Source organism: Psammomys obesus, unplaced genomic scaffold (genome assembly GCF_907164565.1).
Source record: "Psammomys obesus unplaced genomic scaffold, mPsaObe1.curated_primary_1811, whole genome shotgun sequence".
In the NCBI taxonomy this organism is placed as follows: Eukaryota; Metazoa; Chordata; class Mammalia; order Rodentia; family Muridae; genus Psammomys; species Psammomys obesus.
Window position 1 is genome coordinate 658,625 of NW_026596234.1, and position 15,365 is coordinate 673,989.

Genomic DNA, 15,365 nt, shown 5'->3' on the forward strand with positions numbered 1-15,365 from the left:
AGCGGACAACCCCATGGACCCCTCCTCCTGCTTCTCCAGCTGCCGGGTATGGGGTTCTAGCCCTGACGATTTAGAAACCTCCACAGGGGTGCAGTGGGGACTGCAGGCCTGTTAGTCATTCTTTCCTTTTAAAACATCTTTGTACTTCAACACTTCTCTTGAAAGTTCTCTTTAGAGTGCTAGGGTATAGGTCAGTAGTAGAGTATTTGTCTGCAGTGTGTAAAAAGCCTGAGTTCTATCCTCAACACTGGAAAAAAGAAAGAAAGTCAGAGAGAGAAAAAGAGAGAGAGAGAGAGTTAGTTTCCCTTGGACCTGACTTAGGTATTTGCAGGGAGCTTGCTTTTTTTTCTCTTCCATCCCTGCGGGGAGGTTCTAACTCAGACTCTGGGCTCTGGGCATTACCTCTTCTCCTGGCAACTCTGTGAGAGTTCTGCTGAGGACTATCTAACCCAGATAGAGCAAGGCTTCTGCAAGACTGTGCCCTCCTCTTCTGAGGCTCCTGTTGCCAAGTCTAGGTAGGCTACAATAGTCCTAGAGGCGAACTGGCAGCTCTCAAGAAAGGGGGTATTCTTTTTAGAGAGCCAGGAGACATGAAATGAGGGAGACCCAGAGGTACCAGATGGAGAATTCTGCGGCCTCCCAACTCCCTTCTATTGGCTGCTGCTTGGGTTCTTTATGGGCAGGACTTGGAGACTTTTCAGGAGGAAATGTTGAGTTGGAGTTCACGTGGAACTCCTCAACAAGCCAAAGTTGGGCCGAAGTCTCTGTCCTACACCTGGCAGAGGCTATGTGGGTCCTTTTTGACCTTGGGCTGACTTGCTTCTCTTATCCTAGCATCTCTGTAGGGCTAACGGTTTCAGTCGACCAGCTGCCCAGAAGCCTTGCCCACACACAACCCTGAAGAACTTGACCATCATCTGAGATGGCATCCCTGGGGTGCAGTCTCTGGTCTCCCCGCACATCAGCCACTGAAGGTCCATCCTTGGCCGGACTCTATGCACAGGTTGACCTTCACCTGGGCTGCTCTCGTTGTACCCAGTACCTCAATGAGAGCACCTTCATTCTGCTTGAAGTAGAGCACAGCTGCTCCAGAGAGATCTTGCTGGTCCGTTACAAGCAAGCAGCCAAGGGTGATGTCTGGCGTAAGGTAGGCCGCAGGCCCAGCTTTCCAAGGCCTATGTGCTATCAAGTCTGTTACTACTATAGCCCAGGGTTGGGCTGCAGGCGCCACCGGAACAGATGTACTTTTGCCAGTAGCCAAGAGGAGGCACTGGTCTGGACTTTTGAGCGCAAGTACAACCTCTCCCGACTAACACTGAAAGCTGCTGTGCAGGGTACCAGAGCTGCAGATAGGCCGCAAGCCCCAGCTGACATCATCCGAGCAGAGTTTGGTGGCCACTTCGAACTGCTCTGTGCCTTCTGCTTCAAGTGCTGCCCTCCATGTCTCCGCCCCGTAGATCCCAGGGGCCGTTGCCCTAAGCACCAAATCTGCCCCACACTCCTCATCCATGTTATAGCTGAGGGCCGAAAGCGACAGTTTGTGGAGGTGCGGCCACAGCCGAGACAAAACCATCCTTTAAACTACTGCATGTTTGTGGGCCGTGGGGAGCCATGCCGCCATGGGGCCTCACGCTGTAAGTATGCACACAGTGCTGTGGAGATGGCTGTGTGGAAGGCTGAGCAGTTAGATGGGCTTCGGAGAGAAGATCTGCTCGTATATCCTGTCCTTGGAGAAGACAGATGGAAAGCCAGCGATGGTCAGGTTCCTGTGGTCCAACTGTACTGCTATGCCTGCCTGGTCACCTGTAGTTCTCAAGAGGCATTTGAGAACCACTGCTCCTCCCTGGAGCATGCACAGATGGTGGCCTTTGACCACGCTGTGCCCTGGAAGCACCGTGCCCCACCATTGGGACTCTCCAAGTTTGAGCTCTGCCCTAGGTAAGGAGAACTGTGTGGGAGCCTGGGGTGGGAAAAGAATCTCCACCCCAGGCCATCACCAGGCATTTTGAAGCCCACCAGCCCCGAGAACTGCCTAGTATTTGCTGTGCCCTCTGCATGTCAGGCTAGTATTGCAGCAGCCTCTGAAGAAGGTTCTTTGTGCCAGGCCTTGTCCTGGATATTCAGGGTATAGAGCAAATGAAATCCCTATACCCCCTGGCATAGAATCCATTCCTGCTCCCCGTATGGGTCAGGGTTGGGCTGAGAGGGTCAGCTCCTGAAGCTGTTCCTCCATGAGGTCCTGCTGACCTCCTCATCTCTCCAGGCCTGACCTCTGTGAGTACGGGGATATCTGCATCAAGGCACATTCAAAACAAGAGTTGCAGGAGTGGGTTCAGCGGGCAGAGGGTGTGGAGCTGCGAGAACAGGCTGCCTGGCAGGATGGGCTGGTACCTTACCAGGCACGGCTGCTAGCGGAGTACCGGAACAGCCGCAAAGAGATGTTGGTGGTAAGTGGGGGCTTGTGAGCGGGTGAGGGTGGGTCCAGGGCTACTGTGCTGAAAATCAGGCTTCTTTGTGCAGATGGCTGAGACTGTCGATGGGGTATCTGTCACTTGCCTCCAGCCGCTGGTGCATCAGGCCCAGGAGAAGAAGACCCAGCACAAATGGATGTTCTCCATCCGCTCTGAGGTGAAGGTTCAATAGCCCTGAGGTCTCAGATCTTATGGGGACCCAGCCTTGGGTGGAGGGATTCCCAGGGTGTTAAGGACTATAAGTGGGCAGATGTAGAAAGCATGTAATTTGGAGCTGTTGTTGCCAGCAGCTCCACTTCCGTGTCTACGTGACCTAAGACAAACCTCATAGCCTCTTTGCCTCAGTTTCTCCCACGATAGTAGGTGATCACAGCACTCTCACTCTGTGGATGAAGTCACTCAATGGAATAAATTAATTAAATAAAAAACAAGCATGCCAGTGTCTGGTGCCTGTACAGCCAATGTTACTTGTAATTATAGGACCCTGAAAATCCCAGCTGTTCATCCTTTGTTTTTTTAAGTATCTGCTGGGCCTTAGGCGAGGTCCATGAACAGAGGCAAAAACCAGGGCAAACTGAGCAATCTGAGGATCCCACACTTAGAAAGTGAAGTGGCAAGCTGCCTTTCTCAGGAAGGTGGGAAGGGTCAGTGTTGAAGGCGTCACCATGAACCTTGAAAGGGTCTGAAGGCCTACTCCACACTTCATGGCCTGTCTCCTTCTCTAGGATCCCTTGCTACATGTGGCCCTACTCAAGCAAGAGCCGGGAGCAGCCTTTTCACTGGTGGCCCCCACTCTCCCACCAGACCAGCTCTATGCACAGGGAAAGCACTTCTGTGTGCCCAACTCCCCGGCCCAGTTCCAGGTAGGGGTTCACGTACAGGCTGCCTCCTTTGGCAGTTTTGAGCAATGGGTGGTCTTTGACTTTGGTCGAAGGCCAGTGCTGCTCCAGAAACTGAAGTTGCAGCTAGGTCAGGCACAGAGCCTGGGGCTCAATGGGAAGCCAGCACCCAACCACACCCAGGAGCTAGAATGTTGGCACACAGGCAACCGCCATGTGGTGCGTGAGGTAGATTGGACACCTGAACAGGAAGCCCTGATGGCCAAGTACAAGTTACCATCCTTGGCCCCGGAAGTCAGTGGTCTGGTCTGGGGACCCATCTCTCGAACGAACTACCGACAGAGGATGCACAGATTTCTCTATGAGGAGGAAGCAGCTCAGCAGCAGCTGGTAGCCAAGTAAGTGGGGCGGTGGGCTAGCAGGAGTGACCAAAGTCTGGATTTAGTGATGAATCTTTGGCTATGGCATAGAAAGCTTACCTATAACTTTCTACCAGGCTGGCCAGGAAGGGCCGGGTATCCCTGAAGATGGCACTGCAGACACCAGCGCTCGGCATGCTCTTTGCACCACCAGGAGCCCTCTACGCCGAGGTCCCCTTCCCTTCCTCTCTCTTGCCAGACACTGACCAGGGCTTCCTGCTGAGCCGAGCAGTCAGCACAGCCCTTGTGGCTCCTGTGCCTGCGCCTGACAGTACAGTATACCAAGTGCGGCTGGAGACACGGGCCAGCTCAGAGCATGCACTATGGCTGCTGTTACCAGCACGATGCTGTATGGCTTTGGGGCTGCAGCCAGAAGACAGCCCCATCTTGGAGGTGCAGTTCCAGATTGACCCTCTGACCTTCCGGTTCTGGCATCAGGCAGTGGATGCACTGCCTGAGGAGCACCTGGTGGTTCCCAACCTGCCCTTGTGCTCCCTGCCCCACCCCTGGCCCACCCCACCCTCATTTCGTGGCAATCACAAACAGAAGATGGCTCTGGGGCTCATTGCAGGCAGAAGACCTGAGGGCACAAAGCCCATTCCACCACTGCTCATCTATGGCCCCTTTGGCACTGGCAAGACCTACACACTGGCCATGGCTGCCCTCGAGGTTGTCCAGCAGCCCCACACCAAGGTGCTCATCTGCACACACACCAACAGGTGAGCCCAGAGCTGCTTCCAGGTTGCTCACCACTGACCTGCCTCTCAGGGAGTCCTGCTCTCTACATCTTAGGAAGATGCTGCTGGTGGCAACTTGCATTTTTTCAAATACAACTGATATACTCTGGATAAATGAATGTATTGTGTGGGTAAGGAGATATGGGTGCCTTTCCACAAACCCTGGACCAAGGGGGGAGTTGTAGTGGTGATATGTTTTGGCCTACCCCATGTTTCCTGGACAGTTTTTTTTTTTTTTTTTTTTTTTTGAGACAGGGTTTCTCTATGTGTAGCCCTGGCTGTCCTGGAATCTCTCTGTAGATCAGGCTGTACTTGAACTCACAGAGATCTGCCTGTCTCTCTGCCTCCTAAGTGCTGGAACTAAAGGAGTGTACCACTACTGCCTGGGCCTCTTTTTTTTTTTTTTAAATAGAAACAGGCTATTCAACCAAGAAGTTCCTCTTTGACTAATGTGGTTTTTTTTTTTTTTTTTTTCCTTATAATACCACAAATTACTATAGGCACAGAGTTCTCCTTTAGTCCAGAGTACAGGGTAGGAGGAAGAGCCCTGAGCCAATTTTTAGGCTGAGCTGGAGATCTGAGTGGCAAGACTGTTGCTTATCTGGAAGATCCTAGGCAGCACCTCCTTGGCCCCTTAACTCTAAGGCTGTGCTCCTGAGGGTCAGGTAGTTCTTGTTGCCAAAGCTTTCAGTACCCAGAATCTGTGTTTGGGATCAGAGCTAGCCCCTAGTCACCATGGGTGGTCTCAGTCCACTTATCTTCAAGCTCTGACCTTCCCTGTGTCTTTGCTTTTTTGTTCCCTTTGACGAAATTTGAGGTCCTAGGCAAGACCTTTGTCTGTCTGCCCTACAAGTATTCTTGACATCTAGGCAAAGCTGGACATACCTTTTAGCCAGCAGTCTGCATCCTAAAGCAGCAGCCTATAGCGCCTCACCCTTTTCACAGTGCTGCAGACATCTATATCCGGGAGTATTTCCACGACTATGTCAACCGTGGCCACCCAGAGGCAGCTCCACTCAGGGTCATGTACAAGGATCGTCCTCCGAGACAGACTGATTCAACCACATTGCAGTACTGCTGCCTGACTGAGGATCGCCAGGCCTTTCGCCCGCCCACAGAAGCAGAGCTGGTACATCACCGCTTGATAGTCACCACCACTTCCCAGGCTCGTGAGCTCCACGTACCAGCCGGCTTCTTCTCCCACATTTTCATCGACGAGGCAGCCCAAATGCTGGAATGCGAGGCCCTTATCCCACTGGCCTATGCTGTGTCATTAACCCGTGTAGTACTGGCAGGGGACCACATGCAGGTCACACCTAGGCTCTTCAGTGTGCCCAGGGACAAGGCAGCTGGACACACACTGCTGTACCGCCTCTTCCTGTACTACCAGCGGGAGTTAGACAAGATTGCCCAGCAGAGCCGCATTATCTTCCATGAGAACTACCGTTCAACTGCAGCCATCATCAACTTCGTTTCCCACCATTTCTATGTAGCCAAGGGCAATCCCATCCAGGCCAGTGGCAAAGTCCCATGTCACCCCAAACACTACCCTCTCATGTTCTGCCATGTGTCAGGCAGCCCTGAGCAAGACATGTCAATGACATCCTGGCTTAACTCAGCTGAGGTCACCCAGGTAGTGGAGAAGGTACAGGAGATCTACAACACTTGGCCTCACTGCTGGGGACCCCGGGAGCAGAGACAAATCTGTGCTGTCTCTCATGGTGCCCAGGTGAGCTGTCTCCTCTGCCTTCCACAGCTTTACTTTCTTTACCTGTGATTGAAGATTTGTTCCTTTTCCAGGCTGATCCATATGATCCATGCTAGGGTGACTGGGTATAGGGATTGGCAGGAGGGCCTGTTCCTTACTGGGTGACAGGCCCCTAGAACCCTGGACTTGTCTGCAGGTCAGCGCACTGAGGCAGGAGCTAAGAAGGAGGAACCTGGGTGAGGTGTCTGTGGGCAGCTTTGAGATCCTGCCAGGTAGGTAACAGAAATGTGGGCCTGAGGCTGACCTGATAGGGAAGTAGTTTCCAATCCATTTCTCAGGCATGCATAGGCAGGGCGGGACTGAGGTAGCCGATCTGCTGGTCCTACCTGGCCATCTGACCCATGTCTCCCACAGGGCGTGAGTTCCGGGTGGTGGTATTGAGCTCTGTTCACAACCGAAACAGTCTGCTCAGCCCGGGGGCACCAACCTCAGAATTCTTCACTGAGCCCCGTGTCCTGAACACGGTCATGACCCGTGCCCAGTCTCAGCTGGTGGCTGTGGGAGATGCTGTGGCTCTCTGTTCCTCTGGAGCCTGCAGGAAGCTCTGGAAAAGCTTCATCCGTGAGTGCATAGAACATCACAGCGTCTTCCCCGAGGACCTGTCACTGGGGCAGATCGAGCAGGGTGTAGCCCAGAGACAGCACTGGGCCTCTCTGACACTCAGAACTGGGGGCCCCAATGCAGAGCACAAAGTTATGGCCCAGAATCTACAAAGTCCCATAGCTCAAGGGACCACAGTCAGAGTGACGGCAGAGGCTAGAGCCAGGGCAACGGTCACAGTACAGACTGAGGCAGGAGCAGCAGGGGACACAGCAAGAAGAGACTCATCCTCTAGAGATGCAGAAGTGTCCACCCTGAATGGTGGGGTGTCTGAGGAACCCGAGGATTCCGAATCCGACTTCTGGCCCTCTGACTGGGAGCTCAATGCCGATGACGCCATCCTGAAGGAACTCCTCGATGAGAGCCGGCAAGTGACTGTCACTGTTAGGGAGGACGGGCTTCTGGACACCATGGTTTGGCCTGCATCCCCACAGCAGGCCCGACAGTACACTAACCTCCCCTCAGCTATGCTGCGGAAGTTGCTGCGCTCAGACCCCAAGCAATACCGCCGCTGCAGCTTCCTGCAGGAGACCTTTGAGAGAGCATTGGCCACTCCACTGGATGATGTGGCCTCTAGCCCTATCCAGGTCAGGGGTCGTCTGAACTGTGGGATGGCCTTCTCAGGGGATGAGGTCCTAGTACAGATCCTGGGCCCAGCAGTTGATGACAGGAGCATCCCAGGAAGCCTGCAGGGTCTTGTGGTGGGTGTGCTGAAGAGGAGGAGGCATGAACTGGCCTTTGTGTGTCGGATGGATGAGTGGGACTCCCGCATCATGATCCCCATCAATGGCTCTGTGACCAAGATTTTTGTGGCAGGGATGAAGGACCCACAGCAAGTTCCCATCCACCGGCTCGTTCAAGGCCAGGTGCAGCTTGTAAGGCATGAGCGTCTCCTGCCTGAGGATCGGAACACCAGGCTTTTCTGGGTCCGTATTTTCCTTTGGCGGGAACGTTTCTACTACCCACTAGGCATTATCTTAGAGGTGCTGCCCAAGGCCATCACCTGGGAGCAGGGCCTTCATATCCTTGACCTAGAGCATGGCCTGAGGGCCCACACACCAGACCCAGCCTCTGTTTCCAAGGCTTTGCAGAAATACCACTCAGAGCTAAACATGGTCCCTGGTCACCGAGAGGACTACCGCCGCTTCTGGACCTTCACTGTGGACCCCCAGGGTGCCTGCAACCTTGATGATGCTCTTAGTGTCCGGGACCTCGGCGCAGTGTATGAGGTGGCTGTGCATATTGCTGATGTGGCCAGCTTGGTGCCCAGGGATGGAGCACTGGATGTGGAAGCCCGCCGGCAGGGCACTGTGTTCTATGCCCCCAGTAGGGAGCCAGTGCTCATGCTGCCAGCCGGCTTGTGCCAGGATGCGCTCAGCCTTCTGCCAGGTCAAGATCGCCTCGCTATTTCTCTCTTCCTCACCATGGAGAAAGGCAGTGGCCAGGTCAAGAGTTTGCGGTTTGCACCCTCCGTAATCTGCTCTGACCGCCAACTGTCATATGAGGAAGCCGAAGAACTGATCAAGAAGCACCCTGGAGCTGGCCTGGAGCTGCCAGCCCACCTGGACTCTGTGGAGGCCTGTGTTGTGGCTGCCTGCTACTTCTCTTGGAAGTTGCGTTGTCAGCGCCTGCCAGCTGCCTGCTACTACGAGCCACCAGACGAGGACAGTGTGCTGGGCTTCCGCACAGCCCACATCATGGTTCAAGAGTACATGATCCAGTTTAATAGCCGTGTGGCTGAATTCCTTGTGGGCAATAAGCACACGCAGATACTCACCCCACTAAGGTGGCAACCCACACCCAGTAGGAACCAGCTTGACAATGTTTTCAAGAAGCACAGAGGGCTGGTGCCCCTGTCACTGCATCTGTGCCACCGCTTGAATACCCCCTCCACCCCCAACAAGCAGCTGTATCTCCTGACTTCCCTCTGGAAACAAGTGCAGCTTGCAGCTGGTACTCAGGACTACAGCCAGATGGTGGACCTTATTGCTGCAGATGACATGCACCCGTCACTGGCTCCTGCTTGCCTGGACTTCCGGAAGGCTCTAGGCCGCTCTGTTTTTGGTCGCTGTAGCCGGGGTGATCAACAACCTGTTGGCCACTACTCACTGCAGGTGGACTGGTACACGTGGGCCACCTCACCCATCCGTAGGTATCTAGATGTGGTGCTGCAGCGGCTAATCCTGCTGGCGCTGGGCCACAGGGGCTCTACGTATTCTACCAGGGACATCGAAGGGCTCTGCCAGGACTTTAGTCGCCAGTATGCCTACTCCCAGACCTACCAACGGCGGGCCTACAGCCTGCACCTGGCCATCCAGCTCAAGGCCCAGCCTCGAAACAAGCTGGGCTTTGTGGTAGATGCTGAGATGGGTGCTCGCTGCTTTAAGGTGCTTTTCCCTATAAACCGAGAAACCCTGCCTGATCCCTGCCCTATCCACTACCACTCCCTGCAGTTGGCTGAGCACCCCCAGGAGCTAGTGAGCCAGACAGGCATGCGGCTCGTATGGCGGCGCCGGATCTACTCAGTGCAGGCGTCCAAGCCACCTTTACCACTGCCGGGCATGAGTTTTGATCCGCACACTCAGGCTATAGAGGCAGCCCTGTGGAGGAGGCTACTTGCTCTGGTGAAGGAGCAGCGCTGGCCTGAGGTAGCTGCCCTCATCCAGGAGCAAGAGAAGACGCTTCCTCGTGGAAGGGAGCAGGTACGGGTGCACCAGAGCCGCTGTGGACACTTTACAGAGGTGGCCTGTGAGCTGGCCAGTGGAGACACCCTGCCGGTACAGCTTGGTGCCAGCCTGCAGCGGGGCTTCCTAGCACCAACCCTGCAGCTGTGGACAGTGGTACCTGGCTTCAGCCTCTGTCTGGAGCACATGGAACGGCCAGGTGACTGTTTTTCAGGCCATGTGCACCAGGCTCTGCGGGACCAGTACAGAAGAGTAAGCGAGTACTCAGGTGTGTGGGAGCCACTCTGTGCCCTGGAGTCACTCACCAGTGCTGTTGCAGAAAATGACTCCATTGTGCTGCAGAATGTGCCTATTTCTTGGGACACATCGCAGGGCCAGCTGCAGGGAACTTTCCAGCTGGAAGCTGATTTTCTCCAGAAAAGCTGTATCAGCATCCACTTTGGCTATTGTTACTTCTGCATTCGGCTTGAGGGGCTTCCTCTCCCCTTAGCTAGCTCACTCCCTGGGCCCAGTGGCCTTGGCCTCTTTCTAAGCATGGACCCTAATACATATACCTGGGTGGCCCACGGGCTGTCTGGTGCCTGGGATCATGACCTGGCTGGTGACTGTGACCAGGAGGGTATGGAGGATCGGCAGGAGGTTACCAGGCAGGTACATTTCTACGTCCACCACATGGCCATGGAGAAGGTTCCAGAAGAAGTGCTGAGACCTAGCACTCGGTTCACTGTGGAAATACTATCTAAGCAGCTTCCTGATCTGTGAGTGGCTTCTATCACCTGAGGTCAGGGCAAAGGTCCCTGGGCTGAGGTCCAGTGCCAGGACCTCTCTGGGCCCCCTTTCCTGGGAGGACATGGCCCCCCTTCCTAAGAATATCCTGTTTATTTTCTGATATCCCTACTCACCCCTCAGCCGCAAGGAAGAAGCTGTTCGGAGACTGGCTTCGGCATCCCCACTGATCATCAGCATTGCCTTGGGCCAGCCCATCCCTGAGCCCCGCCACCGCCCTCACCAACCTCACCAGCATTCTTTCTGCAGGGGTAGGTCTTCTTCTTAGCTTCCCCACCTCTCCCCAGTGCATGGTGCTCAAATGATCCTTGGCTTCTGCTACACCCCGCCCCCACCCCAGCACCTACTAACAGGTTCTTGGAGCGGCAGAACTACAACATCCCTGCTGGGCGTCATAAGCTGAACCCTAGCCAGAACAGAGCCATCAGGAGTGCTCTGGAGAAGCAATTCACAGTCATCCAGGGCCCACCAGGTGGGGTTCATTTGCAGGAGCCAGGGGCTGCCCTGGGCAGGCAGACGTGGCCATAGGGACTCACACTGCCCTCTGTCCACAGGCACAGGAAAGACCGTTGTGGGCCTCCACATCGTATACTGGTTCCACAGGTCAAACGAGGATAAGATGCCAACTGTCAGCAGCAGTAGTGGCGAGGAACCTCTGGGGGGCCCATGTGTCTTATACTGTGGCCCCTCCAACAAGTCGGTGGATGTCCTGGGAGGTGTGTTAGGGATGAAGTATGGGGCTGCGAGAGGGTGCTGGGCATTGAGGTACAGTCTCTCTCACATCTTCACTTGCCCTAGGATTGCTCCTGAGTATGAGGAAAGAATTGAGGCCTCTTCGTATATATGGGGAGCAGGCAGAGGCCACTGAGTTTCCACTGCCAGGAGTGAGCAACAGGAGTCTGTTTGGCAAGACCTCTCAGGAAGGAAGGCCGAATCAGAGCCTCAGGTATGACCCATCTGTCTGTGCTGGGACTGAGGCAAGGGGACCTCCACTGGCCAGGGCTTCACCAACGCTCTGCCTTCTAGGAGCATTACCCTCCACCACCGGATCCGCCGGGCCCCCAACCCATATGCAGCACAGATCAGAGAATTTGATGCCCAGCTTCGGGAAGGGAAAATACTCTCAAAGGAAGAGCTTGTGGTGTAAGTGGAGGTCTTGGAGGTGGAGCTGCCCATTGGCAAGTTCACTGGATGACAGGAATTACCTCACATAGGTACAGGAGAGTCTTGGGGAATGCACGCAAATATGAGCTCAAACGGCACTCAGTCATCTTATGCACGTGCTCCTGTGCGGCATCAAAAAGTCTGAAAAACCTGAGTGTTCGACAGATCCTTATCGACGAGGCAGGCATGGCCACTGAGCCAGAGACCCTTATTCCCTTGGTGTGCTTCTCCCAGACTGAGAAGGTGAGGTTTGCAGAGTCTAGTGCTCCTGCCTAGGTTCCGGGGGGGGGCGGGGCAGCTTGTGCTAGGGTGCTAAGGGTGTAATAGGTGAGCGTTGCTATTGGTTGAAGATGACTGAGAAGTTGGGATGCTTCTGGCTCCAAGGATGTCAAGGCCATATCTATCTGTGCTCCAGGTGGTCCTGCTTGGAGACCACAAGCAGCTGCGGCCTGTGGTCAAGAATGAACAACTGCGAAATCTGGGGATGGACCGGTCTCTCTTTGAGAGGTATCACAGGGATGCCATCATGCTGGATACACAGTACCGCATGCACAAGGACATCTGCTCCTTTCCCTCCATGGAGTTTTATGGGAGTAGGCTGAAGACCTGGCCTAATCTGAAGCGTCCACCCAGCATCCTTGGTCATGCTGGCAAAGAGAGCTGCTCTGTCATCTTTGGCTATGTGCAGGGCCATGAGCAGAGGCTGCTGGTGTCCACTGAGGATGGCAATGAGAACTCCAGGGCCAATCCGGAGGAGGTAACAGAGGTGGTGAGTGTCAGAACAATTCTCCATGGTGTCTGGTGGGTCAGGGAAGAGGAAGAGGGTGAAGACCAAGTAAAGCTCCAGTGAGCAGGAAGGCTGGGATCAAGTGAGGCCCCGGTGCTCAGGACAGAAGAGGGACTAGGTTTCAGCTCCATCTGCCCTCTAATCTACTTAGGTCCGCATCACCAAGCAGTTGACCCTGGACCGGACAGTGGATCCCAAAGATATTGCCATCCTTACACCCTACAATGCACAGGCTGCTGCAATCACCAAGGGTCTCACTGAAAGAGGGGTCAATGGAGTGACTGTGACTTCTATCACCAAGAGCCAGGGTGAGGATGGCTCTAAGGAGGCCATATTGGTGTGGGCATCAGCGGGGGGCGGGGGGGCAGAGGGCATAAAGCTGTGAATTCATCTATCGTTTCCTTCTTGGCCTTCCAGGGAGTGAGTGGCGCTATGTGATAGTGAGCACAGTCCGAACATGCCCCAGGAGTGATGTGGACCAGCGGCCAACCAAGAGCTGGCTCAAGAAGTTTCTGGGCTTTGTTGTGGACCCCCACCAAGTAAACGTGGCCATCACCCGGGCCCAGGAAGGCTTGTGCTTCATTGGTGAGGGTTTGTGTTTCTGGGGAAGGCTGGGGTGAGGCAGTGCCAAGCATGCCCAGGACAGAACTAAGAGCCACTTTGATTCTCCCTGCAGGGGACCACGTGCTGCTACGCTGCTGCCCACTCTGGCACCGTCTCCTGGACTTCTGTAAAACCCAGAACAGCCTTGTGCCCGCTGAGAAGGTGCGGGTCAAGAGAAAGTCTGCTCTAGCTTCCTGAAGAGGCCCCACCTGCCCAGCCCTTGATATGCCATCATTCTTCTTTGCCAAGGGCCTGGGCATACAGTGGATAGCCACAGCTCACAGTGACCACTGAAATTAGTCATCCACCTCTGCTATGTTCTTGGGAAAGGCCCTGATATTGGCTGCAGTTGTGTAGCACTGATAGTCTCATGGGTGGTGGCCTCTTCCTGTGCCGGAAGCAGACTCAATAATGATGACCTTCCTGTTTGTGCTTGGACTTGAGTGGAGGGCAAAGAACTGGAGGTGGGCCCCTTTGCTCTGAACTGTGTTGCTTTATCCTCAGCATCTGATCACCGGAACACCTCTTAGTGGCCACAGAGGACCCCAGGGTATACTTTTGCCGTTACTGGGGGCCTAAACAAATATGAGACTCCTCTGAGACTGACTTTGACACTGAGATCAATCTGTGGTTGCACTGACTATTGTGCATTCTATTGCCCTATTTTCTAGTCTTAATAACCTAAAGCATCTTTTCCTGGGACACTCAGAGTAAGCAAGGAAGCCTTCCTGGAAGACAGACTTTCTCTCTCTTCCTGCTTACTACCTTGTGCTCTCCAGGGCTGCCTGCTAGTGCAGGGCCAGGGAGGGCCGAGCTCAGCCAAATAATCATAATGGCCCTGCTCCCTGGGATGTGAAGAAATAGCCCTGTGGGCAGGCAGCTTAGGAATGAGGTACCCCCAGTAGCTCTGGGCTGTGCTTCTTCACCAAGCTTCCATACCTATATCCAGGGCTTTATGACAACCTTTCTGGCACCATCCTTTTCTACAGGACTGAGCAGGTGAAATCTCTCCCATCATGTCTTCCACTTAAACTCCCACCTCCTGGCAGTTCCTTCCTTTTCTGAGGTCAGAGATGCTCCAAATGAACTATACACCAGAAGAACTGGGGCTCCTAAGGCCTGGTTTGCGGAGTCTCCTGTGAGAATAATATCTGGTGTTTTCTACAAACTAAAATTCTACATTCCAATTTTTTAATCTTTCCTCAGGTTATGCTTTATGTAACTGGATAATTTTATTATAAAAACGGCTTTGAAACTTCTCGTGAGTGTCTTGTGATATGGGCAGTGGTAGACAGGACTAGCCATCTTGCAGCCAATGAGATGGTCAAAGGAAGAGTTGAAGCTGGGAGATGAGTACAGAACTTGGGAGAATGGTGAGAGGTGGTGGTGGTACCCCATCTTGTGGCTGAGTTCACGGCTGCATAGCCACTGGAAGTTACTGGAAAATTTGGCAGAGATGGGCCAGAACTGAAGAGATAAGTCTGCTGCTGTTAAGCTTGGTTGACTGTTCTTAGTTTTCAGGCTGAGGCAGGTCCAAAGTCCTTATGGCTGTGGCCTCAATGACAACTTATCTGGTCGAAGTTGTCCTCTAGTACCTTGGGCCCCATGACCTCCTCCACGTCAACTTGTGACATGCATTTGTTTGGCCTTTGGCTTGTAGCCAAACAAGCCTCTCCCAGCACAGCTGATACAAAGAATGACAGGCCCAGGAGATGATGGTGGGAGTTCCTAGAGACACTGTAAGTAAACTAGGTCCCCAAGGCCTACGTGTTTCTAGAGTGAGTGAGAAACAACAGAGGGCACCAGCCTTACCTGCCCCCTCCTCCAGTTAGGTCTGCGGGTGAGATTGGAAAGGGCTCTAGCGCCCTGGGAGCAGCTTGAACTAGAGTGCTAGGGATGTGGTAGGCATTGCTATTAGTTGAAAATGAACAAGAAGTTGGGGTGCCTCTGGCTCAAAGAGCATTTCAAGAGCAGCCATAAATGAGTAGTGGAATTTAGGGATAGATGTGTACCAAAATAAGCAAGTCATTCCTAGATACAAACAGTAGGATCTTCCCACCTAGATTCAGAGAGGGTTTCTTAAAGGAATGGTAGTTGAACCTGGTGGGAAGTAGTAAGGAATGGTTTTGAGTTGGAGCTCAAGAGGAGGAGAAAAATCCAGATCCCATCAGTAATAAAGACACAAAGTATGGTGGGGATGAGGCAATGAGCCTTGGGAAGGCATTGGCCCTAGTAGTCAGTACACAAGTTGGGGAGTGGGCTATGTGAACCAGCTCCCCTGCACCTAGTGGCTGTAGTGGCTCTGTAGTGTGTCCACTTGTAGGCTACACCTCTCTGGGCTCAATGGGGCACAAGACTGAGCCATAGTTGGGGATGGGAGTCTTCAGGTCCCAGTTAGTCCCTCATCAGCATGCCAGGCTACTAGATCCATGTATGCTTCCCTTAGCCAGCCCCCATTCAAGCCCTCTCCTCACCAGTGGAGTTGCTATGACCAATACCCAGTCTCC

The 15,365-nt window shown here is 53.8% G+C and overlaps 1 protein-coding gene across 1 annotated transcript; it reads left to right on the forward strand.

Moving 5' to 3' along the window:
* Window positions 1–14,118, forward strand: Helz2 (helicase with zinc finger 2). The gene is made up of 19 exons (XM_055596077.1): window positions 1–46; window positions 835–1,938; window positions 2,264–2,447; window positions 2,521–2,628; window positions 3,197–3,708; window positions 3,807–4,448; window positions 5,412–6,195; window positions 6,371–6,446; window positions 6,589–10,276; window positions 10,428–10,555; window positions 10,645–10,776; window positions 10,859–11,020; window positions 11,103–11,250; window positions 11,331–11,447; window positions 11,519–11,711; window positions 11,884–12,237; window positions 12,407–12,563; window positions 12,673–12,840; window positions 12,932–14,118. Exons 2-19 carry the CDS (start codon window positions 923–925, stop codon window positions 13,054–13,056), a joined length of 8,694 nt encoding a protein of 2,897 aa, XP_055452052.1. The 5' UTR covers window positions 1–46; window positions 835–922; the 3' UTR covers window positions 13,057–14,118.
* Window positions 14,119–15,365: the final 1,247 nt, after the last annotated feature.